This window comes from Aotus nancymaae, unplaced genomic scaffold (assembly GCF_030222135.1).
Source record: "Aotus nancymaae isolate 86718 unplaced genomic scaffold, 86718_ANA_hifiasm-v0.15.2.pri h1tg000028l, whole genome shotgun sequence".
NCBI classification, from domain to species: domain Eukaryota; kingdom Metazoa; phylum Chordata; class Mammalia; order Primates; family Aotidae; genus Aotus; species Aotus nancymaae.
This window is the reverse complement of record NW_026988441.1, coordinates 8,659,447-8,683,575: the sequence shown is the minus strand read 5'-3', so window position 1 is coordinate 8,683,575 and position 24,129 is coordinate 8,659,447. Positions and strand designations below refer to the sequence as shown.

General features: G+C 47.5%; 1 protein-coding gene across 1 annotated transcript; it reads right to left on the bottom strand.

The window, feature by feature from the left end:
* Positions 1 to 3,763: 3,763 nt before the first annotated feature.
* Positions 3,764 to 8,869, bottom strand: PNMA8C (PNMA family member 8C). The gene is made up of 2 exons (XM_012446774.3): positions 6,113 to 8,869; positions 3,764 to 4,401 (listed from the first exon to the last, which is right to left on the bottom strand). The coding sequence occupies exon 1, from the start codon at positions 8,266 to 8,268 to the stop codon at positions 7,654 to 7,656; it is 615 nt and encodes a 204-aa protein (XP_012302197.2). The 5' UTR covers positions 8,269 to 8,869; the 3' UTR covers positions 3,764 to 4,401; positions 6,113 to 7,653.
* Positions 8,870 to 24,129: the final 15,260 nt, after the last annotated feature.

Sequence of the window (24,129 nt, the reverse complement as noted above, 5' to 3'; positions counted from 1 at the left end):
TGGTTAAGAATCGCAAGTTTGAGAGGTCACGACAGTGCCTTCCACGTGGTGACCTCGCAGACGAGTCGTTTGGGTATGGTAGTCATAAAAGGGCTTTGGTTTTGTTAGTTTTGTTTAGTGTTTGTTTTTTTATTTGGTGGGGGATGGGGAGCGGCGCAAGGAGGATAATCTTGGAAATGAAAACCCCAAATGTCCCACATTTTCATGAAAATTGTCAACCCCCGGCGGAGGCGGTGACTCACACCTGTAATCCCAGTGCTTTGGGAGGCCAAGGCGGGCGATCACCTGAGGTCAGGAGTTTGAGACCAGCCTGTCCAACATGGTGAAACTCCCCCCATCTCTATTCCATCTCTACCAAGAATACAAAAATTAGCCGGGCACGGTGGCTGGCGCCTGTAACATCAGCTACTACGGAGGCGGAAGCAGGAAAATCGCTTGAACCCGGAGGAAGAGGCTGCAGTGAGCTGAGATGGTGCCACTGTACTCCAACTTGGGTGACAGAGTGACCCTGTCTCCAAAAAAAAAAAAGACGCAGAAAAAGCAAAAGTTACAGAAAGGTGTAAATTTTTTTCAAAAAAGGATTCCTCTCTCCAAAGCCCACCTTCCAGCCTCTCCCCAAAAAGTAACCAGTAACCAGTTAAATATCTCTGTGCTTTTCCAGAGAAAAAAATGCTTACATTAGTGCACTTGTTAATTTTGGAATTTACATCACTGAGATTTTTTTTGCCCATCATCCTGAATTATTTTCATCACAGCATTTACCACTTTTTGTTTTGTTTTTTTCTTTGAGACAGAATCTCACTCTGTTACCCAGGCTGGAGTGCAGCGGCATGATCATGGCTCACTGTAACCTCAAACTCGGGCTCAAGCAGTCCTCCCACCTTAGCCTTCTGAGTGTCTGGGGCTACAGGTGTGTGCCACCAGGCCTGGTTTGTTTTAAAATTTTTTGTAGAGAGGTTTTCTATGTTGCCCAGACTGGTCTTGAACTCCTGGCCTCAAGTGATGCCCCTGCCTCTGGGTCTCAAAGTGCTGGCATTACAGGCGAGAGGCACTGCATTGGGACTATTTTTCTGTACTTTTTTGTTTAGTTTTGTTTTGGAGATGGATTTTTGCTCTTGTTGCCAAGGCTGGAGTACAATGGCACGATCTTGGCTCACCACAACCTCTGCCTCCCAGTTCAAGCAATTCTCCCGCCTCAGCCTCCCAAGTAGCTGGGATTACAGGCATGAGCCACCACACCTGGCCAATTTCATATTTTTAGTAGAGATGGGGTTTCTCCATATTGGTCAAGCTGATCTCAAACTCCTGACCTCAGGTGATCCACCCGATTCAGCCTCCCAAAGTGCCGGGATTACAGGCATGAGCCACCAAACCCGGCTTTTTTTTTTTTTTTTTTTTTTTTTTTTTGAGACAGTCTTGCTCTGTTGCTCAGGCTAGAGTGCAGTGGCATGATCTCAGCTCACTGCAACCTCCGCCTCGCAGGTTCAAGCAATTCTCCTGCCTCAGCCTCCTGAGTAGCTGGGATTACAGATGCCTGGTATTGCACCTGGCTAATTTTTGTAGTTTTAGTAGAGACAGGGTTTTACCATCTTGGTCAGGGTGGTCTCGAACTCCTGACCTTGTGATCTACCCGCCTTGGCCTCCCAAAGTGCTGGGATTACAGGCATGAACCACCACACCTGGCCACCAGTTTGCCTTTTGGTGTCCGAGACTGTAAAACAACTTTTTGTTAGCACATAGAGAATAGACCGCCCTCTTGAGGAAGCTGGGCACGTGTTTATCAAGTTTAGGAATCTGAGATATAAAACCAGGCTAGCTCATTGCAAAGCTTAAAAAAAAAACAGAAAAATACAAAAAAACATGCTAATGTATTCTATGTCAACACAAAACGGTCACTGGACCCAGGATTGCAGGGAGCCACACTCCTTCCTCCTCTTTGCTAAATTGCTTATATATATTTACTCCTCCCTCAAATTCTGTGAAATAGGTTACTGCTATCTCCACTTTACAGATAAGATACCAGAGGTATAAAAAGGTGATGTGGCTTGCCCAGGCTCACATCCCCCGAAGTGAAAGAGTTAGGACTTGGGCCAGATGCAGTGGCTCACACCTGTAATCCCAGCACTTTGGGAGGCCGAGGTGGGTAGATCATTTGAGGTCAGGAGTTCGAAACCAGCCTGGCCAGTATGGTGAAACCCCACCACTACTAAAAAGACAAAAATTAGCCAGGTGTGGTAGGGGAGTGCCTGTAATCCCAGCTACCTGGGAGGCTGAGGCAGGAGAATCACAACAACCCGGGAGGAGGTGGAAGTTGCAGGGGGCGGAGATGGCGCCATTGCACTCCAGCCTGGATAATGAGCGAAACTCGGGCGGGGGGGGGGGGGGGGGGGCGGGGCGTGGGAAAAAAACAGACAGAGTTAGAACTTGAACCCAGGCCATGAGTCCCACATGACTCTTCACCTCCAAACCTCCACACACAAGACAGGCATCTGTTGCCTTAATTAACAGGTTGCATAGTGAGCAAGCTGATTAGAGGAATTGCATATGCAATTCCACTATTTGCTTCCCTAGATATTTCTCCGTAGGATGTATTTATCACTGTATGACCATGTCTTCTATTTTCTGTGTTCCAACGTTTCAACACCTGGGGCATGCTGAGCTTGGAGGGACAGCTCCTCCCAGGGTCAGCTGATTTCTTGGCTTAGTAAACAACTTGTCCTTGAACACGGCTCTTCAAAGGCAAAACAACCCTCATCCCCACAAAGAACAAAGGGTTCTTGATTCAACCCCCACAAGAACAAAGCCCACACCCCCAACTGCCTCCTTGATTGGGCTCTCTTACTCTGGGTCACCACTCACCTGCCCCAATCGCCCCAGGGACAGATCCTAGACAACCAAGGACAGCCCCTAAGCCCCAGAATCCACTGAAAGTGCTAACCCTGCTTACACCTTGCCTCACCCTTCCTTCCTGCAGAAACCAGTTCAGACTCTCAATAGGGGCCAGGCACAGTGGCTCACACCTCTAATCCTAGCACTTTGGGAGGCTGAGGCAGGCAGATCACAAGGTTAGGAGTTCAAGACCATCCTGACCTACATGGTGAAACCCTGTCTCTACTGAAAATACAAAAATTAGCCAGGTGTGGTGGTGCATGCCTGTAATCCCAGCTACTCAGAAGGCTGAGACAGGAGAATCACTTGAACCTGGGAGGTGGAGGTTGCAGTGAGTTGAGATCGTGCCACTGCACTCCAGCCTGAGCAACTGAGCCAGACTCCGTCTAAAACAACAAAAACAAACAGAAATTAGCTGGGGTGGTGGTGCATGCCTGTAATCCCAGCTACTTCAGAGGCTGAAGGCAGGAGAATCACTTGAATGGAGTTTCGCTCTTGCTGCCCAGGCTAGAGTGCAATGGCACGATCTCAGCTCACTGCAACCTTCACCTCCCAGGCTCAAGCAATTCTCCTGCTTCAGCTTCCCAAGTAGCTGGGATTACAGGTGCCCGCACCACGTTCAGCTAATTTTTTGTATTTTTAGTAGAGACGGGCTTTCACCATGTTTATCAGGCTGGTCTCCAACTCTTGACTTCAAGTGATCTGCCTGCCTCAGCCTCCCAAAATGCTGGGATTACAAGCATGAGCCACCGCGCCCAGACCCAAATTAAATCTTTTTTGAAAATTATTTTTCTATTCTTTGTCCCTCTAGAGACCAAATTAAATCTTACATGGATCCCCACCACCACCCCTTATATCAAGGGACAGACTAGGATTTCATTAGCATGCATTTATTTTATGAGTTCATATTTGTACAACAGAGCATCTCAATCACAAAGAACAAGGAAGAGTTTTAGCTGAACCCACTTTTGAAATCAGGGGTTTACAGAGGCCAGATGAAGCCCTCCAACAGCTGGCACATTCAATTTACTTGGGAATTTTTGCTCGGGATTTGCCCTACCAGTGATGTCTTCACTCAGTTAAGTAGCTTCAAATGGTGACAGTTTTACATGACAACTTGCATTGCAGTCCCAGAATACACTTTGACTGGTCCAGAAAATCTCGAAAGTGGTAGGATTTTAATTTCATGGGTGACATTGAACAACCACACACCTGTGTATCACAAATATAAATGTTATACCCCTGAAATCCACATTAAGCACAAAATACAGTCTTCATGCTGCAATATGATGAGAAATGTCACACTATCTCTTATTATACAACGAGTATGCCTTGATGGGAGACCAGCATGCAACAAACATGCTGGAGGCTTTTGTAGCATTTATTCAAGCTCAGATTCTGCATTGCAACAACCAACACAGTAGTACAATATTCTGAGAGCAGGTATGCCCAGGCCAGGAATTTACAAGGAATAAAAAGATCATCAGAGAAGCTGGGCGTGGTGGCTCACACCTGTAATCCCAGCACTTTGGGAGGCCGAGGTGGGTGGATCACTTGAGATCAGGAGTTCAAGACCAGCCTAACCAACATAGTGAAACTCCATCTCTACAAAAAATACAAAAATTAGCTGAGTGTGTTGGTGCATGCCTGTAATCCCAACTACTCGAGGCTGAGGCAGGAGAATCATTTGAACCAGGGTGGTGGAGGTTGCAGTGAGCCAAGATTGTACACTGTACTCCAGAATGGGCAACAGAGTGAGACTCAGTTTCAAAAATAAAAAAGATCAACAGAGAGCTACAAAACTTCTTGACCATGGATTTGCAAGAAGTTCACATAGGTGTATGAAGACAGCAGGAAGAGGTTTATCCAACCACTGCACAAGAGAAAAAGGTGTTGAACTGAGGCTAGAAAGCCAGCTTGGGAAAGGGACAAAAATCAGCCTTCAAGGTTTTAGGTTATGTCCATCAAGTGAATTCTAAAAATTCCTTCTGTTTCTTGGCACTTGCTGGGAATGCAAGAATCTAATAGGAGTTTCTGCCTGCTTGAGAGTTTGTCTCCTACCTGCACCCTGGCCACCAGCGTAGGGGTACAGAGACAGAACCACTATTTTTTGTTTTTGATAAGGGGGTGAAATAGGGGTGGCTTCCCAGAAATAAGAAAGGGGGTTAAGGCCAGGTGCAGTGGCTTATGCCTGTAATTCCAGCACTTTTGGAGGCCGAGGTGGGCAAATCACTTGAGGTCAGGAGTTTGAGACCAGCCTGACCAGCATGGTGAAATGCCATCTCTAATAAAAAATACAAAAATTAGCCGGGCGTGGTGGCAGGTGCCTATAATCCCAGCTACTAGGGAGGCTGAGGCAGGAGGATTATTTGAGGCCGGAAAGTAAAGGTTGCAGCAAGCCGAGATTGCACTACTGCACTCCAGCCTGGGTGACAGCGTGAGACCCTGTCTCAAAGAAAAAGAAAAGAAAGGAGTGAGGGGGGGGAAGGGGGGCAGGGGGAGGGGGGAAAGAAGGAAGGAAGGAAGGAGAGAGAGTGAGTCGAATGCCGGAAGTCACAGACATGACTGACATCCACCACAATGAGACATTAGGGGTCTCTGGCATTACAATTTGGTAGGCTGAGTGTGTGTGTGTAAGTTACATTTTTGAAAAGAGATTCAGTTCAAACCTTTGCAGATCCCTGAAGTAGCAGAAGTTTGCAAATTTACAGGTCAGGTGTCTCTAAGTAAAGATCTGTCTACTCACATGTATTTGGATTTTACCTAATTTTTAAAATTATTCTTCATCTCAATGTTAACATCGTTCATTGGTAACTCTTGAAAATGGCCTCTTAATTATTTACCTCCTTTTGGACAACTGCCTGGAAGCCTCGCTTTTTTTTTTTTTTTTTTTTTTTTTTTTTTGAGACAGTTTTGCTCTTGTCGCCCAGGCTGGAGTGCAATGGCACCATCTTGGCTCACTGCAACCTCCACCTCCGGGGTTCAAGCGATTCTCCTGCCTCAGCCTCCCTAGTAGCTGGGATCACAGGCATGCGCCACCAACTCCTGGCTAATTTTGTATTTTTAGTAGAGATGGGGTTTTCTCCATGTTGGTCAGGCTGGCCTCAAACTCTCGACCTCAGGTAATCCCCCCCCGCCCCCACCTCAGTCTCCCAAAGTGCTGGGATTACAGGCGTGAGCCACTGCGCCCAGCCACCTCTTCTTTAAAGAGTAGAATTCACACCTCCCCACCAAGCCAGAGCTTCCGGGATTTAACTTGGCAAGACTCTTATACCCTCACTCCAGGCGCCAATCTGGGCAGAAGGGTCCTACCTCTGAACGCTTTTGTAAGAGACTCAGCGTGTAGAGAACGGCGACAGCTTTTCAAGAGCCATTTACAGATCAGCGAGTTCCTCAGAGGTGGAGAGCAGGCAACTCACTCTGAGCCATGGTTTCTGCTTGATAGGCGCAAAACAGGGTATCCCACTCCGGACAAGTTTGTGCCAGAGTTACATTCAATGTACATGCTTTTGAAACAGAGAAAACGGCTCTAGACTTCACAATAACAGGATTTCCAGGAGGGCGCACAGCTAGAGGGGTCTGTGCCGCCCGCCTCCCCCCAGCAGGAGAGGCAGTCCCAGCATCAGGCCGCAGGTGACAGCCAAAAGGGGATGGCGGCCCTTCACCCGAGTAGGGATCTCCCTGACATGTTCCTCCTGGATCTGCCTGGGTTTTCTTCAACTCCAGTAACAGATCTTCTCCAAAACCTTGGAATCCGGGACCCTGTTGTCCCCTCCTCCATTTTCTGCAAAGGGCGCAGGCGCCTGGAGAAAAGCCTTGGTCTCCATAGCAACGGTCAGACGCGCTGCTAGGTTCTGGCTCCGACTGCGCCTGCGCAGCTGGTCCCGCGGGGTGTCCTGGGTGGCGGAAGATGTTTGTGGGTCTTTGAGACCCTTCCTCACTTAGAAATTACTCTCATCCACTCAAATGATACCCATACACATATCAGGTGTTACTCGCACACTCTCAAATATTACCCACAACTGCTCTCAATTATACACGGATGCTACCCACACACCCTAATGCTACCCACACTCACTAATGTGTATTCAAGTAACCCAAATGTTACGCGCGCCTACTCAAATATGTACTATGACAGTCATGGGCAAGGTCTTGGTCTGTTTTATTCCCCTTCTGTATCCCCAGTGCCTGGCACACTGGAGGGCCTCAGGAAATTTTGTTGGTTGAGGGATACATGAATGAATGAGTAATCCACACTCAACCAGATTTTGTGAACGTTCAACTGTTACCCACATCTACTCAAATGCTACCTACGCTCACTCTGATGTCTCCAAGTAATTAAAATATTACCCACTTACTCTGAGTGCCATGAAGGCAGGGATTTTTGTTGAGTTAACTCCCTTCCGTATCCCCAGCTCCTAGAACAGTACCTGGGACGTAATAGGTGCACAGTAAATATCTGTAGGATGAATGAATGAGCCAAGGGCAGCCAGACGTTAACCACACACACTCAGATGTAATTCACAAGTTAGTTGGATAAGATATCTACCCCTTTCACACTAGTCAGATATTACCCGTGCTATCCAAAGGATACTCATTCTTCCTCAAAAGTTACTCATTCACTAGAGTCATTCCTATCCTCACTTGTATTACCCACACTCACTCATACTCCTTAAATGTACTCAGGTGGTACCTACCCTCCCACGGTCATCACCCACACCCACTCATCACCCCCTACGCCCACCCGATGCCACCACCACCACCTCACAGCTTCTTGTCCGAGGTGTGACGCCGCCGGCGGTTTTTCTTGTTCTTCCTTTTGCCCCTCTTGCCATCTCCAGCCTTGCTCTCCTTCTCGGAGGAGTCCAGAGGTGGCACCACGTCCATCTGGACAGTGGCTCCAGCCTCCGGCTTCTCCCCCAGCGCAGGCACACAGCACTTCCTTGCAGGCAGCTCTCCGGGGCCCGTCTCTGGGAGACACAGTTCCTGCCTCAGGACCCGCGCCACATCCTCGACCGTCCTCCCTTCGCTCTGCAGAAAGAGGTTCAGCTTGGTCAGGAATTCGATGTCCTGCTTCCGGGGCATGTAGACCACTCTCCACACACCACCCTTGCCCTTGATCTCCCTGGGGACCACGGCGTAATTGATGTCCTCCGTCAGCTCAATGATGGCCGCCTTGGATTTATCTTCTTCCAGATAGGCCTTCCCAGCCACTTCAAACTTGCCTAGAGGTTTGAGGGGCAGCCGAATAATCTCTTCGAATTCCTCATGGTTGCAGTCCTCGGGAATCCCCAGGATCATCAGGGACTTGTGACTGTCCACCTCCAGGGCCTTGCACCCATGCTCCAACAGGGCAATGTCCTTCACGCCAAACAGCATCTTCCCCAACTCTTTGAGGCAGCAGTATGCCCGCTGGCGCACGCCTGAGCTGCCTCGGGAATCCACGGAATTATCCAGGTTGCCGGGATTCCTTCCCAAAGGCTAGTAGAGAGAGTGAGGCCTCAGGGGCCAGAGGCCGCTCCCAGGCCCCCTTCGTCCAGTTCAGTGAAGGATGCCCCCAGCCCCTGCCGGCAGGGATGTGCAGTGTCAGTCAGGGCTTCTGTGGCTCCCTCTGAGTGGGCCCGAAGATTCCCAGAGACTTACGCGTGCTGGAGAAGCAGAAGGCGGTGTTTGCCACCTGACTCGTGGCTCCCGGGTCCTGGGCGAGGCTGCACCGAGGAGGGTCTTAAGATGATGCTTCTTCCCCCGTCTTGGCGTGGCCTCCAAAGTTCTCGCAGGCTCCAACAGTCTCTGCGGATCTGGGACTGCTGATCTCGACCAACGGAGTGTCGTGGGTGGGGCCCTGACAGGCAGGGGTCCCTCACGGCCGGCCCAGAGATTGCCCTCAGTGCCCTGTGGCCAGACTAGGACGAGATGTGGCCGCTGCACTTGCTCCCACTGTGACGTCACCGTCTTCTTCCGCTCTGAGGCCTGGAGGTCTCCATGGCAACCGCTGGAGCCTCGCCTCTGCCATTGGCCGCCTGGTCGCATTGAAATCAAGAGTCTGAGGGGGTCATTCGGAGGTGAGGGGTCGGCCATCAGCCATCAGAAGTGCCCGCGATTCTCCTTTGAATAATAGCTGATTCCAGGGGCGAGGGGACAGGGAATATACAAGAGGCACCTGGGGAATCTTTTGGGGTCAGAAACTAAGGAAGTACTTTTAAAAAAATGATGAGAACACCTGGAAAGACCCAGGAACCGGCGTGAAAGGCTCCCACTGGCCGACCCTGGGACAATTTGAGCATCAACGTTAAAAATGAAAGTAACCGATTATAACCCCTTGAATAAAATTAGAATCTATGAGTTTATGTAGATATAAGTACATTAATGGGAAGTTTGGTGAGGAATGTGAACTAGCACATTGTCTCAAAGTACCTGCCCATATAGTACTCATCAAAAGGAACAAACGTCTGTTTACAGTGGAATATTCTTGCTTGTAGGACGGACACACACACACACAGACACACACACACACATATACTATGATATTCAGAACACTATGACAATTTACACTCAACACTCAAAATGCTTCAGGGGAGAAAACTTTTTTTTTTTTTTGGAGACAAAGTCTCCGTCTGTTGCCAGGCTGGAGTGCAATGGCACAATCTCAGCTCACTGCAACCTCCACCTCCTGGGCTCAAGCGATTCTCCTGCCTCAGCCTCCCAAGTAGCTGGGACGACAGGCGCCCGCCACCACCCCTGGTTAATTTTTGTACTTTTAGTAGAGATGGGGTTTTACCGTGTTGGTCAGGCTGGTCTCAAACTCCTGGCCTCAAGTGATCCGCCTGCCTTGGCCTCCCAACATGCTGGGATTACAGGCATGAACCACCAGGCCAGGCCCAGTACTGCCTTGGGACCCAAGAGTCCAACCCCCTGTCAGGGGCCACATATTCTGATCCCCCGTGTGGGTGAAGAGCCCATGCGGTTGGGGACATGGGCTTCCTTGGAACCCCCACCTCCCCTTCTGGACCATGTTCTGGTACCAGGGCCCAGAATTCCTTGCTGAAGTGACCTGAGCCACTTCCAGGACACGTGCGGGCATCTTCCTCAGCTGGACAGCACCATTTGGTGCATATATCCAGCCTCAGTGGATGGCCCTAGGCCCAGAATTGGAGTTGAGAGGGAACGGAGCATGGAGGCGCCTGCTGGACATCTACCACATGCACAGAAGGACCCTCGCTGGTGCAACAGGGCTGGGTGGTGTATACATTTCCTGTGACTGCTATAACAAATTACTGCAATCTTAGTGGCTTCAAAGAAAGTATTTTTTTAAATTTGTATAGTTATGGAGATCAGAAATCCAAAAATAAGTTTTATGGAACTGTATTAGGGTTCTCCAGAGGGACAGAACTAATAGGATCTATATTGATATAAAAGGAGTTTATTTTTTATTTTCATTTTTATTATTATTTTTGAGATGGAATCTCACTCTGTCGCCAGGCTGGAGTGCAGTGGGGCGATCTTGGCTCACTGCAACCTCTGCCTCCCTGGTTCAAGCAATTCTCCTGCCTCAGCCTCTGGAGTAGCTGGGACTACAGGCACGTGCCACCCTGCTCAGCTAATTTTTTTATTTTTAGCAGAGACAGGGTTTCACCACGTTGGCCGGGATGGTCTCAATCTCTTGACCTCATGATCCACCTGCCTCAGCCTCCCAAAAGGCTGGGATTACAGGCGTAAGCCATTGCGCCTGGCTGAGACTTTTTTTTAAGTCTAATTTTGTCATAAAAAATTTCCCATTCAAGCCAGGTGCAGTGGCTCACGCCTGTAATCCCAGCACTTTGGGGGGCTGAGGCGGGCAAATCACCTGAGGTCAGGAGTTCAAGACTAGTCTGGCCAACGTGACAAAACCCCATCTCTGGTAAAAATCCAAAAATTAGCTGGGTTTGGTGGCACGTGCCAGTAATACTAACTACTCAGGAGGCTGAGGCAGGAGAATCACTTGAACCTGGCAGGTGGAGGTTGCAGTGAGCTGAGACTGCGCCACTGCACTCCAACCTAGGTGACACAATGAGACTCTGTCTCAAAAAAAATAAAAAAATCACATTCAACTCCATGACATGACCCCTTTAATACAAAGATGAAGTAAAACAGGCTATCCAAAATTTTTGCCCTGAGTTTATGAATACGTCTATTGCATACCCCTGGGTTTATACACGTCCCAGATTGAGAAGCAAGGGAAGAGAATGGTCCATTTATTTGATCCACCAGGATTTACTGAGAAGTGTCCTTGTTGCAGGCTTAGGGTAACGTGCTGGGTATACTTGAGTGAGTGAGACAGGCTCTGCTCTGAGGAGCTCAGTCCAGCGGTTATGACAGGCTACTTCCGTCTGTTTACAGTCAGGAAGAGATGCCCTATAATTACCACGAACATGTCTTCTGATCCCTGGTGTGGGGTACAGAACACAGAGTATATCAAGTGGACTTAGTTTTCCTGGAACAGGTTTTGCTAGAGTTTAGAGAACTACACCAAGTCCTTTGGGGGCCCTGAGATGCCTGACTGACACCATTACTGTGTCAATAAATCTTTTATTCATTCACCCTTCAACAGCTCTGATTAATTCTCCATAAAGGAATTCATCTGTCTGGTCTCATCTGGGAAGGCTTCCCAGAGGAGGTGACATTTGACAGAAATCTTGATGGATGTCTATCATAACCACAAAATAATACTATATTAAAAACTAGTAACTGCTAACTACTGTATAGGGCATACTAAAATATTCTGAGCCTTCTATGTGTATTAAGTCATCTAATTTTTACAACAGTCCATGAGTTAGATGTTTTATTGATTCAATCATTCATTCATTCATTGATTAGTTCCTGTTTGTGTGTGTGTGTGTGTGTGTGTGTGTGTGTGTTTGAGACAGAGTCTCGCTCTGTCGCCAGGCTGGAGTGCAGTGGCTCGATCTTGGCTCACTGCAACCTCTGCCTCCCGGGTTTAAGTGATTCTCCTGCCTCAGCCTCCTGAGTAGCTGGGACTACAGGTGTGTGCCACCATGCCCAGTTAATTTTTGTATTTTTAGTAGAGACAGGGTTTCACCATGTTGGCCAGGATGGTCTCGATCTCCTGAACTTGTGATCTGCCCACATTGGCCTCCCAAAGTGCTGGGATTACAGGTGTGAGCCACCGAGTCCGCCTCCTAGATATTATAGTCAAGAAAACTGAGGACCAGAGAGGTTAAATCACTTACCTGGGGCCACACAGTTAATGAGACTTTTTTTTTTTTTTTGAGATAGGGTCTTGCTCTGTTGCCCAGGCTAGAATGCAGTGGCACAGTCATGGCTCACTGCAGCCTCAAACTCCCACCTCAGCCTCCTGAATAACCAGGACTACAGGCGCATGCCACCACACCTGGCTAACTTAAAATAATTGTTTTTGTAGAGATGGGATCTCACTATGCTGCCCAGGTGGGTCTCAAACTCCTGAGTTCAAGCAATCTTCCTGGCTCAGTCTCCCAAAGTGCTGGGATTACAGGCATGAGCCACCATGCCTGGCCAAGGTTTTTAATATTTGGGTTAGTTTAATTTTTTTCCATGAATTTTCTGTTTGGATCTTTTACCCATTTTTACTAAAAAAATGGGGTACCTTTTTTGCTGAGGAGTAAAAAATCTTTACGAATAAAAGAAATTAGCATATTATTAGCATATTATCACACCGTGTGTAATGGCTTAGTTGCTTGTTTTTTGTTGGTGGTGGTTTTTAAAAATAATTTTTATATATATATATATATTTTTTTAGATGGAGTCTCGCTCTGTTGCCCAGGCTGGAGTACAGTGGTGTGATCTCAGCTCACTGCAACCTCCAATTCCCAGGTTCAAGCAATTCTCCTGCCTCAGCCTCCCGAGTAAATGGGATTACAGGCGTGAGCCACCATGCCTGCTAAATTTTTTGTATTTTTAGTAGAGTCGAGGTTTCACCATGTTGGCCAGGCTGGTCTCGAACTCCTGACCTCAAGTGATCTACCTGCCTCAGCCTCCCAAAGTGCTGGGATTCCAGGCATGAGCCAATGTTCCTGGCCTTGGCTAAATTACTTGTTAGTTGCAGTCTAGGCTCTAGGGATAGAGCAATGAATGAGAGAGACAAAATCCCCTGATTTCCAAAAGCTGACACTCTATTGAGGAGACAGACCAGGGACAAATAAATAAGATAAATAATATGTCATGTGGTGATCTGGAGTGGTTATGGGGTAAAACAAAGCAGGGAAGACAGAGAAGGGCCAGACACCAGGTCACGCCTGTAATCCCAGCACTGTAGGAGGCCAAGGCAAGAGGATTGCTTGAGCCCAGGAGTTTGAGACTAGCCTGGGCAACAAAGTGAGACCCCATCTCTACACAACAACAAGAACAAAAAAAGAAAATCAGGTGTGGTGGCACACACCTGTGGTCTCAGCTACTCGGGAAGCTGAGGTGGGAGGATTTCTGGAGCTGGGAGTTCGAGGCTGCAGTGAGCTATGATTGTACCACTGTGCTCCAGCCTGGCAGACAGAGTGAGATCACATTTCAAAAGAAAAAATCAAATTAAATTAAAAAGAGAGGCCGGGTGCGGTGGCTCATGCCTGTAATCCCAGAACTTTGGGAGGCCAAGGCAGGCAGATCACCTGAGGTCGGGAGTTCCAGACCAGCTGACTAACATGGAGAAACCCCGTCTGTACTAAAAATACAAAATTAGCCACGTATAGTGGCTCATGCCTGTAATCCCAGCTACTCAGGAGGCTGACACAGGAGAATTGCTTGAACTCAGGAGGCAGAGGTTGCGGTGAGCCAAGGTCGTGCCATGGCACTCCAGTCTGGGCAACAAGAGCAAAACTCCATCTGGAAAATAAAAAAAGAGAGAGAGAGAGAGACATAGTGTATTGGGAGAGGGTGTTATAATTTACAGTGTGCCAAGTACAAGTTTCATAGAGGTGACATTTTGAGGCAAGAGAGCTACCTCGGGAGTATTTGAGGGAACTGTATTCCAAGCAGAAAGAACAGTCAGTGCAAAGGCCCTGAGGCCGGAGCCTGCCTGATGTATTTGAGGAACAGCAGAGACCAGTGGTGTCTGGCAGCAGAGGGAGCAAGGGAGTGTTGAGAAGAAAGCCCAAGAAAAAGTAGCCAATGAGAGAGAGGAGGTGACAGCCAGACCTTACAGGACCTCACAGCTTCCGGTGGGGACTTGGGACTTTTCTCTGGGTGAGATGGAACACGCAAGGTGGGGAGGTTTGATGAGGTAACTGAGGGCCCAGGGCATTATAGGCGTTTGCCAGTCAGCCACGATGTTGGGGTTGGAGGATATAGATTTCTGAGAGTTGAAAAGGAACAATTAATCCTTCACACAGCAACTGTATATAATTATACATTTAGCTCTGGCTCCGTTCCAAACCTGTGTTGACAATTATGAGCCCAAGATACATTAATAAAAACGAAACGTAATGCCAGGAATTTAGCTACTCATAACTTACGTGAGTTAAAAACTTTTTTTTTTTCCTGAGACAGGATCTCGCTCTGTCACCCAGGCTGGAGTTCAGTGGTGCCATCTAGGCTTACTGCAACCTGTGCCTGCATCTCCTGTGTTCAAGCGATTCTCTTGCCTCCTGCCTCAGCCTCCCAAGTAGCTGGGATCACAGGCGTGTACCACCATGCCCAGCTAATTTTTTTATTTTTAGTAGAGATGGTGTTTTTGCCATGTGGGCCAGGTTGGTCTCGAACTCCTGGCCTCAAGTAATCCACCCACCTTAACCTCTCAAAGTGCTAGGATTACAGGCATTAGCCACCACAACTGGCATGAGTTATAAACGTATAAGAGGAGACCTGGCCGGGTGCGGTGGCTCACGTCTGTAATCTCAGCACTTTGGGAGGCCAAGGCAGGGTGAAGGGGAGATTACCTGAGGTCGGGAGTTCAAGACCTGCCTGACCAACACAGAGAAACCCCATCTCTACTAAAATACAGAATTAGCCGGGCATGGTGGTGCACGCCTGTAATCCCAGCTACTCGGGAGGCCGAGGCAGGAGAATCACTTGAACCTGGGAGGTGGAGGTTGCAGTGAGCTGAGATTGGGCCATTGCACTCCAGCCTGGGCAACAAAAGCAAAACTCCATCTCAAAAAAAAAGACAGGGGGATCTAAGTCCCACTGGGAGTCTGTCCTATTTGGGGCTGTCTCCAAGATCTAGAATAGGGGTGTCCAGTCTTTTGGCTTCCCTGGGCCACACTGGAAGAAGAACTGTACTGGGACACACGTGAAATACACTAACACCAATGATAGCTGATGAGCTAAAAAAAAAAAAAAAATTGCAAGAAAATCTCATAATGTTTCCAGAAAGTGTATGAATTTGTATTGGGCCACATTCAAAGCCACCCTGGACCTCATGTTGCCCATAGGCCATTGGTTGGACAAGCCTGATGTAGAACAAGGTTCCCTGGAGCCACTCTTGCCAAATTGTTCACCCGGGAGGTTTCATCAGCATATCCCTTTACCAACAGTAAATGAAAAATCTCCACTCTCTACAGCTTTGTGTTACTTTTTTTTTAAATCTTTGTAATCTGACAAGCTACAATTGTATCTTATAATTCAGCAGTCCTCAGCCTGCTTGGCACCAGGCGCCCATTTCATGGAAGACAATTTTTCCACGGATGGGGGCGGGGGAGATGATTTTGGGATGAAACTGCTCCACCTCAGATCCTCAGGCATGAGTTAGATTCTCATAAAGAACACCTAACCTAGAGTCCTCGCATGTGCAGTCCTTCCTATGAGAATCTAACGCTCTGATGATCTGACAGGAGGCAGAGCTCAGGCTGTAATGCTCGCCCCCTGTCCGCTCACCTCTTGCTGTGTGGCCCAGCTCCTAACAGGCCACAGACCTGGGCCAGTCTGCAGCCAGGGGTTTGGGGAACCCTGTATAACTGACGCTTCTTTAATCACAAGATGAGCAAGATGTACTTTTCTTTCTGTGAACTTCCTGTGTATATCTTTTATCCATATATATATATTCAATTTGAGAGCAGATGCTGTTTATTAACTGATGAGCTTAGTTCGTTCTTCTAATAACCAACAGAGTCCTCCCTGATACCAGCATCTCTACCTTTTACAAAATGAGTGGTCTTTTTCTTCATTCCTCCTCGTGGAGAAGATAATTTGAAGGGCCATAGAATGTTATTTGCTTCCTTTTTTGTTTTTGTCTTTTTGTTTTTTGTTTTTGAGATCGAGTCTCACTCTGTCACCCAGGCTGAAGTGCAGTCATGTGATCTTGGCTCACTGCAACCTCCGCCTCCCAGATTCAAGCAATTCTCCTGCCTCAGCCTCCAGAATAGCTGGGACTACAGGTGCATGCCACCATGCCTGGCTAATTTTTTGTATTTTTAGTAAAGACAGGGTTTCACCATGTTAGGCAGGACGGTCTCCATCTCCTGACCTCATGATCCTCCCGCCTTGGCCTCCCAAAGTGCTGGGATTACAGGCGTGAAGCAGCATGCCCGGCTATCTGTCCCTTATAACCAGTTGTCTGTCCATTTGTAAGCGAGCCCCAAACTGTTTGAAAACTATACTTTTATGCTCAGTTTTCAAATGCAGAAGGGCTGGTTTCCTGTTACTTTTTCAGAAATGTTTTGGATCTTTTCACATTTTTTTCTTTTGAACCTCAGAATCAACCTGTGTAACTTTAAAAACAGGCTTTTAGTGTTTTAAATAGGGCTAAATTCATAGATTTGGGGGGAAACCAGGTTCAACTTTTGAATACTGATCTTCCCAAATAACCAAATCTGGTATCCTCAGCCCCAGCAACAGTTCCAAATTTTTTGAACTAGATCCTGTGCCATTCTTGATAAGCTCATTCCAAGATATTTGTATTATCTTTTTATTCTTGCTTGAGTAAATGCAATGTTCTTTTCTTCTGTTTGTCTTCTAAGCCAGTTTTCTGTACACTGGCACTTGTTAGGTTGAGGATATTAATTTTGCAACCCAAGGGCCCCCTTGTTCAATCCTCATTTCTTCCAATAGTTTATGGGTTGATTCTTTCAAGGTATACAATCACACTGAGGCAGGAGAATAGGACCTGGAGGCAGGGAGCCTAAGGCTGATTCACCCTGACTTCCTAGAACTAAATTGAGAGAAAAACTCCTGTCCACACTTAAGTAACAAAGGGACCAGAGTCTACTCCTTTTGCAAACCCCAACCTTTTCTATGGGGCAGATGGGAAATTGAAGGTACCTCTGACTGGTTGCTTTCTGCGTAGGAATAACTTCCTAACTTCACTTCAGCCTCTGATTGGTTGCTATCCACAACCGATCAGACTGATTATGGGCCAGGTCTTTGTTTGCATAGAAGTACAACTTTGGATTTTCACTTTAGCCTCTGATTGGTTGCAAAAAGCAGACCACCATTTCATTTACATGGTGTGAACACCAAGTGGCCAACGGGAGGGTCAGGTGTTGTAATCCCAGCACTTTGGGAGATCGAGGCTGGCAGATCACCTGAGGTCAGCAGTTGGAAACCAGTCTGGCCAACATGGTAAAACCCTGTCTCTACTAAAAAAAAAAAAAAAAAAAATACAAAAATTAGCAGGTGTGGTGGCAGACACTGTCATCCGAGCTACTCAGGAGGCTGAGGCAGGAGAATCACTTGAACCCAGGAGGCAGAGGTTGCAGTGAGCCAAGATCACACCATTGCCCTCCAGCCTGGGTGACAGAGCGAGACTCCGTCTCAAAATAAATAAATAAATAAAAATAAGTGGCCGGGCGCGGTGGCTCACGCCTGTAATCCCAGCACTTTGGGAGGCCGAGGTGGGTGGATCACGAGGTCAAGAGATCGAGACCATCCTGGTCAACATGGTGAAACCCTGTCACTACTAAAAATACAAAAAATTAGCTGGGCATGGTGGCGCGTGCCTGTAATCCCAGCTACTCAGGAGGCTGAGGCAGGAGAATTGCCTGAACCCAGGAGGCGGAGGTTGCAGTGAGCTGAGATCGCACCATTGCACTCCAGCCTGGGTAACAAGAGCAAAACTCCATCTCAAAAAATAATAATAATAATAAGTGGCCAGTGGGAAACCTCTAGGGGGTATTTGGACCTGAGAAGATTCTGTATCCGGGGCCCTTGCGCAGCTGCTGGGGCCTGCTCCCACATCATGGTGTGTTCTTTCACTTTCGATAAATCTCTGCTTTCCTTGCTTCATTCTTTCCTCGCTTTGCTGTGTATTTTGTCCAATTCTTTGTTCAAAACACAAAGAACCTGGACAACTTGCAGTCAAGACCCTCTACAGGTAACAACATCGTCTCTGCAGAATAGATGTGCTTCCTTCTAAGGTTCATGCTCTTTTTTCTTTCCTCTGTGTAATTATGTGAGTCATGTTCCTTGAATCTGAGCCCAGCACACAAGGTTTCTGCTTCCTGGCACAGGGCCTGGGGCCTTTGTCCATCCTTGAAATTCTTTGCCTATCATTCTCAGCTCTAAAACAATTATACCCAAAAGTGCTTTCCCATGACTTTTTCTCAGGCTTGGAGGCATCACTCCATTGGGAGCTACTTGGGCAGGAAGCTTCTCTGACTGTCCTAGACCTCCCAGATATCCTCATTCCAATAAACTTAAAAACAACAATCATATTATAGGCATTGACATGCATTCTGAAGAGCCTTATGTTCTGCTCAATAGTATGTTGGGTGTTTTCGTTTTTGTTTTTGTTTCTGAGACGGAGTCTCACTCTTGTTGCCCAGGCTGGAGTGCAGTGGCACAATCTTGTCTCACTGCAACCTCTGCCTCTCAAGTTCAAGCAATTCTCCCACCTCACCGTCCCAAGTAGTTGGGATTACAGGCTTAAAGTCACCATGCCTGGCTAATTTTTGTATTTTCAGTAGAGAAGGGGTTTCACCACGTTGGCCAGGCTGTTCTCAAACTCCTGACCTCAAGTGATCCACCCGCCTTGGCTTCCCAAAGTGCTAGGATTCCAGGGATGAGCCACTGCCTGGTTAATAGCATGTTAGAATTAAATAAGCCTTTTGGGAAAATTCAGGTGAGGGTAGGTTACCCAAAGACTATGCAGCCACATTCAAACCTTGGGTGGTTTATTTTTAAATTTAGAGACAGGGTCTCATTCCTGTCACCCAGGCTGGAGTGCAGTGGCATGATCACAGCTCACTGCAGCCTTGACTTCCTGGGCTCGGGAGATTCTCATGGCCACCTCAGCCTTCCGTGGCTGGGACTGCAGAGATGTACCACTGTGCCCAGCTAATTTTTTTTTTCTTTTGTATTTTTAATAGAGACAGGGTTTTACCATGTTGCCCAAGCTGATCTCAAACTCCTTGACTCAAGCAATCTTCCTGCCTCAACTTCCCAAAGTGTTGGGATTACAGGCATAAACCACCACACCCAGCCCTTTGGTGTTTTTGGAAATGTCTGAAAATTGGCCAGGTGCGTTGGCTCATGCCTGTAATCCCAGCACTTGGGGAGGCCAAGGCAGGCCTATCACCTGAGGTCAGGAGTTCAAGACCAGCCTGCCCAATATACTGAAACCCCGTCTCTACCAAAAAATATAAAAATTAGCCTGGCATGGTGGTGTGCACCTGTAATCCCAGCTACTTGGGAGGCTGAGGCAGGAGAATTGCTTGAACCCAGGAGACGGAGGTTGCAGTGAGCCGACATGGTGCCACTGCACTCAAGCCTGGGTGACAGAGTGAGACTCTGTCTCAAAAAAAAAAAAAGCCTGAAAATTATTTGACAGTCCTCTCATCAAAAGGCAGAGACTAATTTCCCTCACCTTCAAAATAAGCCAACCTTACCAACTCACTTGTAATAAAAAGCATGTGGCAGAAGTGAGGCTGTGTGATTTCCAAGGCTAGGTCATGCCAGGGATATGTGCCTGTGCTACCCAACTACCATGCTGTCAGGAAGCCCAAGACACACAGAGAGGCCATGTGCAGAGGTTCTAGGCCCCGTCCCAGCTGCCAACCAGCGTCAATCACGAGACTCATGATGAGCGAGTGAGACTTCCAGTGGTTTCAGCTCCCTGCCAATTCCCCCCAGCTGATGCTGAGCAGAGCTGGGAAGAGCTATCCCCACTGAGCCCTGCCCAAATTGCATTATTTTTGAGCAAAATAATGTCATTGTGTTAAGTCACTAAGTTTTGCAGTGGTTTGTTAGGTAGCTATGAGAAGCTGGACCACATCTTAATTTAAAAATGCCAGCACCTCACCCAGCATATATTGTTGACTTTTACTTTTTCCCAATCTGATTAGCGAAAAAAAAATCTCTTTAAAATTTCAATTCGTGTTTATCTGAACATTAGTAAAGTTGAGAATCTCTTCATAGATTTATTGAATGTTAGCATGGCTTTTTCAAAGAACTGACTTTCCATATCCTTGGCCCATTTTTCCATTGAATTATTACTATTTCTTAGTCATTTGTACATTCTTTTTATTAATGAAAGAATGTGGTTCTTATTGCCCATTTGTATGTGTCCTTTAGAAAAATGTCTGAGCCCTTTGTCCATTTTCAAAAATTTATTTCAATAGCTTTTAAGGTACAAGTGGCCTTTTGTTACATTGATGAATTATCTAGTGCTAAATTCTGATATTTTAGTGTACCCATTACCCAACTAGCATATGTTGTACATAATATATAATTTTTTTATTACTCCTAGCCCCTCAGGAGAGGGTTATTAGCCCGTTCTCACACTGCCATACAGGACTGCCCAAGACTGGGTAATTTATAAAGGAAAGAGGTTTGACTCACAGTTCCACATGGCTGGGGAGGCCTCAGGAAACTTACAACATGGTACAAGAAGCAGCAAACACATCCGTTTTCGCACGGCGGCAGGAGAGGGAAGAACGAAAGCTGGACAAAGGGGAGAGCCCCTTATAAAACGGTCAGATCTCGTGAGAACTTACTCACTATCACGAGAACAGCATGGGGAAACTGCCCCCATCATTTAATTACCTCCCACCAGGTGCCTCCCATGATACGTGAGGATTATGAGAATTACAATTTAAGATGAGATTTGAGTGGAGACACAGGCAAGCCATATCATATCCCTTTGCCCATATTTGAATTGGATTTATTTTTTTCTTGTTGAGTTATATACAGTTGCATATTTACATCAAATTGATCAACCATTAAATAAACTGTCTCCTACCTTGACACATGTACCTTCATGAGGACCTGGAAGCCAGGTTCAAGTTTAGAATTTCCATGCCCCTAAGAGTTCCGTGCATGGGAAGAGCCAGTTCCCAACCCTTGTCTCCCTCCTCTTCTCTTCCCACCTGTGGCAGACTAACAGCCACATCCACGTCCTAATACTCAGAACCTGTGAATGTGACCTTATATAGCAAAAAGGACTTTGCAGATGGGATTAAGCTAAGGATCTTCAGGTGGTGAGATTACCCTGGAATATCCAGGTGGGCCTGATGTAATCACAGGGGTCTTTATATTTAAAAATTTTTTGTAGACTTGAGGTCTCACTGTGTTGTCCAGGCTGGTCTGGAACTCTTGGCCTCAAGTGATCCTCCCACCTCAGCCTCCCAAAGCACTGAGCTTACAGGCAAGAGACACTGTGCTCAGGCAATACAGGAGTCTTTATAAGAAGGAGGCAGGAGGTCAGAGGGGAAGAAGGTGATATGACAGCAATCAGAGAGTGGAGTGATGTGGCCAAAAGCCAAAGACCGCAGTAGCCTCTAGGAGCTGGGAGAGGCAGGGAATGGATTCTTTCCTGAAGCCTCCAGGGAGAACTGGCTCTGCTGACACCTTCGTTTTAGCCTCTGAGACGCCAACTTTTCTTTTTCTTATTTTTTACAGAATCTCCCTGTGTTGCCCAGGCTGGAGTGCAGTGGCACAATCTTGGCTCACTGCAACCTCTGCCTCCCAGGTACAAGCAATTCTCCTGCCTCAGGCTCCTGAGTAGCTGGGATTACAGGCATGTGTTACCATGCCCAGCTAATTTTTAAAATTTTAGTAGAAATGGGGTTTCATCATTTTGGCCAGGCTGGTCTCAAACTCCTGACCTCAGGTGATCCGCCTACCTCAACCTCTCAAAGTGCTGGGATTACAGGCGTGAGCCACAGCGCCCAGCCTGTGATGCCAACTTGATTAGGCGTCGACTTGACTGGGTTGAGGGATGCCTAGGTGGCTGGTGAAGTGTTGTTTCTGGGTGTGTCTGTGAGGGTATTGTCAGAAGAGATTGACATTTGAGTCGGTGGACTGGGAGAGGAAGACGCGCCCTCAGTGCGGGTGGGCAACATCCAGTCGGCTGCCAGGGCAGCTGGAACAGAGCAGGCAGAGGAAGGCGGGACAACTTTGCTGAGTCTTCTGGCTTTTTTTCCTTCTTCCTGTGCTGGATGCTTGCTTGCACTCCTCCTGCCCTCAGACATCAGACTCCAGGATTTTTGACTCTGGGACTTGCCTCAGCAGCTTCCCAGGGGCTCTCGGGCCTTCGGTCACAGACTGAAGGCTGCACTGTTGGCTTTCTTGGTCTTGAGGCTTTCAGACTCAGACTGAGCCATTACTGGCTTCTTTCTTCCTCAGCTTGCAGCCTATCATGGGACTTCGCCTTGTGCTCAATCGAGCCAGTGCTCCCTAATAAACTCCCTTTAGGCCAGGGGTGGTGACTCACTCTTGTAATCCCAGCACTTTGGGAGGCCAAGACAGGCAGATCACTTGAGGTCAGGAGTCTGAGATCAGCCTAGCCAACATGGAGAACCCCGTCTCTACTAAAAATACAGAAATTAGCCAAGCGTGGTGGCGGGCACCTGTAATCCCAGCTAGGTGAGAGGCTGAGGCAGGAGAATCGCTTGAACCCGGGAGGCGGTGGTTGCAGCGAGCTGAGATAGCACCACAGCCCTCTAGCCTGGACAGCAGAGCGAGACCCTGTCTCAAAAAACAACGACAAAACAAAGGCAGCACTGAACGTGAGATATATTTTGGAGGCCAAATCAGTAGGACTTGCCAAGGAGTTGGATGGAAGGGGAGAATGGGGGAAAAGTCAGATAAGAATAAAAAATGAGGCCAGCACCGTGGCTCATGCCTGTAAGCCCAGCACTTTGGGAGGCTGAGGTGGGCAGATCATGAGGTCAAGAGATTAAGACCATCCTGGCCAACATGGTGAAACCCCATCTCTACTAAAACTACAAAAATTAGCCTGGGATGATGGTGTGCACCTGTAATCCCAGCTACTCGGGAGGTTGAGGCAGGAGGATTACTTGAACCCAGGAGGTGGAGGTTGCATTGAGCCAAGATTGTGCCACTGCACTCCAGCCTGGCAACAGAGGGATACTCTGTCTTAAAAAAATAAACAATGACCCCGAAACATAGAATTATCTATCATATGACCCCAGCAGTTCTAGTCCTAGGTACATGCCCAAGAGAACTGAAAACTGGTGTTCAAACAAATGCTTTTACCTGAATGTTCACAGAAGCTCTGTTCACACACCCACTGATGGATAAATGGGTAAACAGAATGAGGTGTTGGAATACTATTCAGCCATAAAAAGGAGTGAAACGTGAATCCATGCTGCCATATGGAGCCTTGAAAAACATGCTGAGTGAAAGAAGCCAGACACAAAAGACCATATATTGTATGATTCCATTTAGTTAAAATGTCCAGAACAGGTAAATTCATAGAAACATCCAGTGGAAGGCCGGGCGCGGTGGCTCACGCCAGTAATCCCAGCACTTTGGGAGGCTGAGGCGGGTGGATCACCTGAGGTCAGAAGTTCGAGACCAGCCTGACCAATGTGATGAAACCCTGCCACTACTGAAACACAAAAATTAGCCAGGTGTGGTGGCAGGCACCTGTAATCCTGCTACTCAAGAGGCAGGGGCAGGAGAATCACCTGAACCCAGGAGGTGGAGGTTGCAGTGAGCCAAGACTGCAACATTGCACTCCAGCCTGGACAACAAGATCTCAGAAAAAAGAAAAGAAAGAAATATCCAGTAAATTAGTGGTGCCAGGGACTGGGAGAGAGAGATGGAGAGTGAAAATGTCTTGGAATGAAGTAGAAGCAATCGTTGTACAATACTATGAATGTACTGAATACCACTTAGGTACACACTTTTTTTTTTTTTTTTGAGATGGAGTCTTGCTCTGTCGTCTAGGCTGGAGTGCAATGGCATGATCTCCACTTACTGCAACCTCTGCCTCCTCAGTTCAAGTGATTCTCCTGCCTCAGCTCCTGAGTAACTGGGATTACAGGCATGAGCCACCACACCTGGCTAATTTTTTGTATTCTTAGAAGAGACAGGTTT

Excerpts from the sequence above, each read along its gene's own strand:
- PNMA8C (XM_012446774.3), bottom strand. The coding sequence starts at position 8,268 with ATGCTGTTTGGCGTGAAGGACATTGCCCTGTTGGAGCATGGGTGCAAG.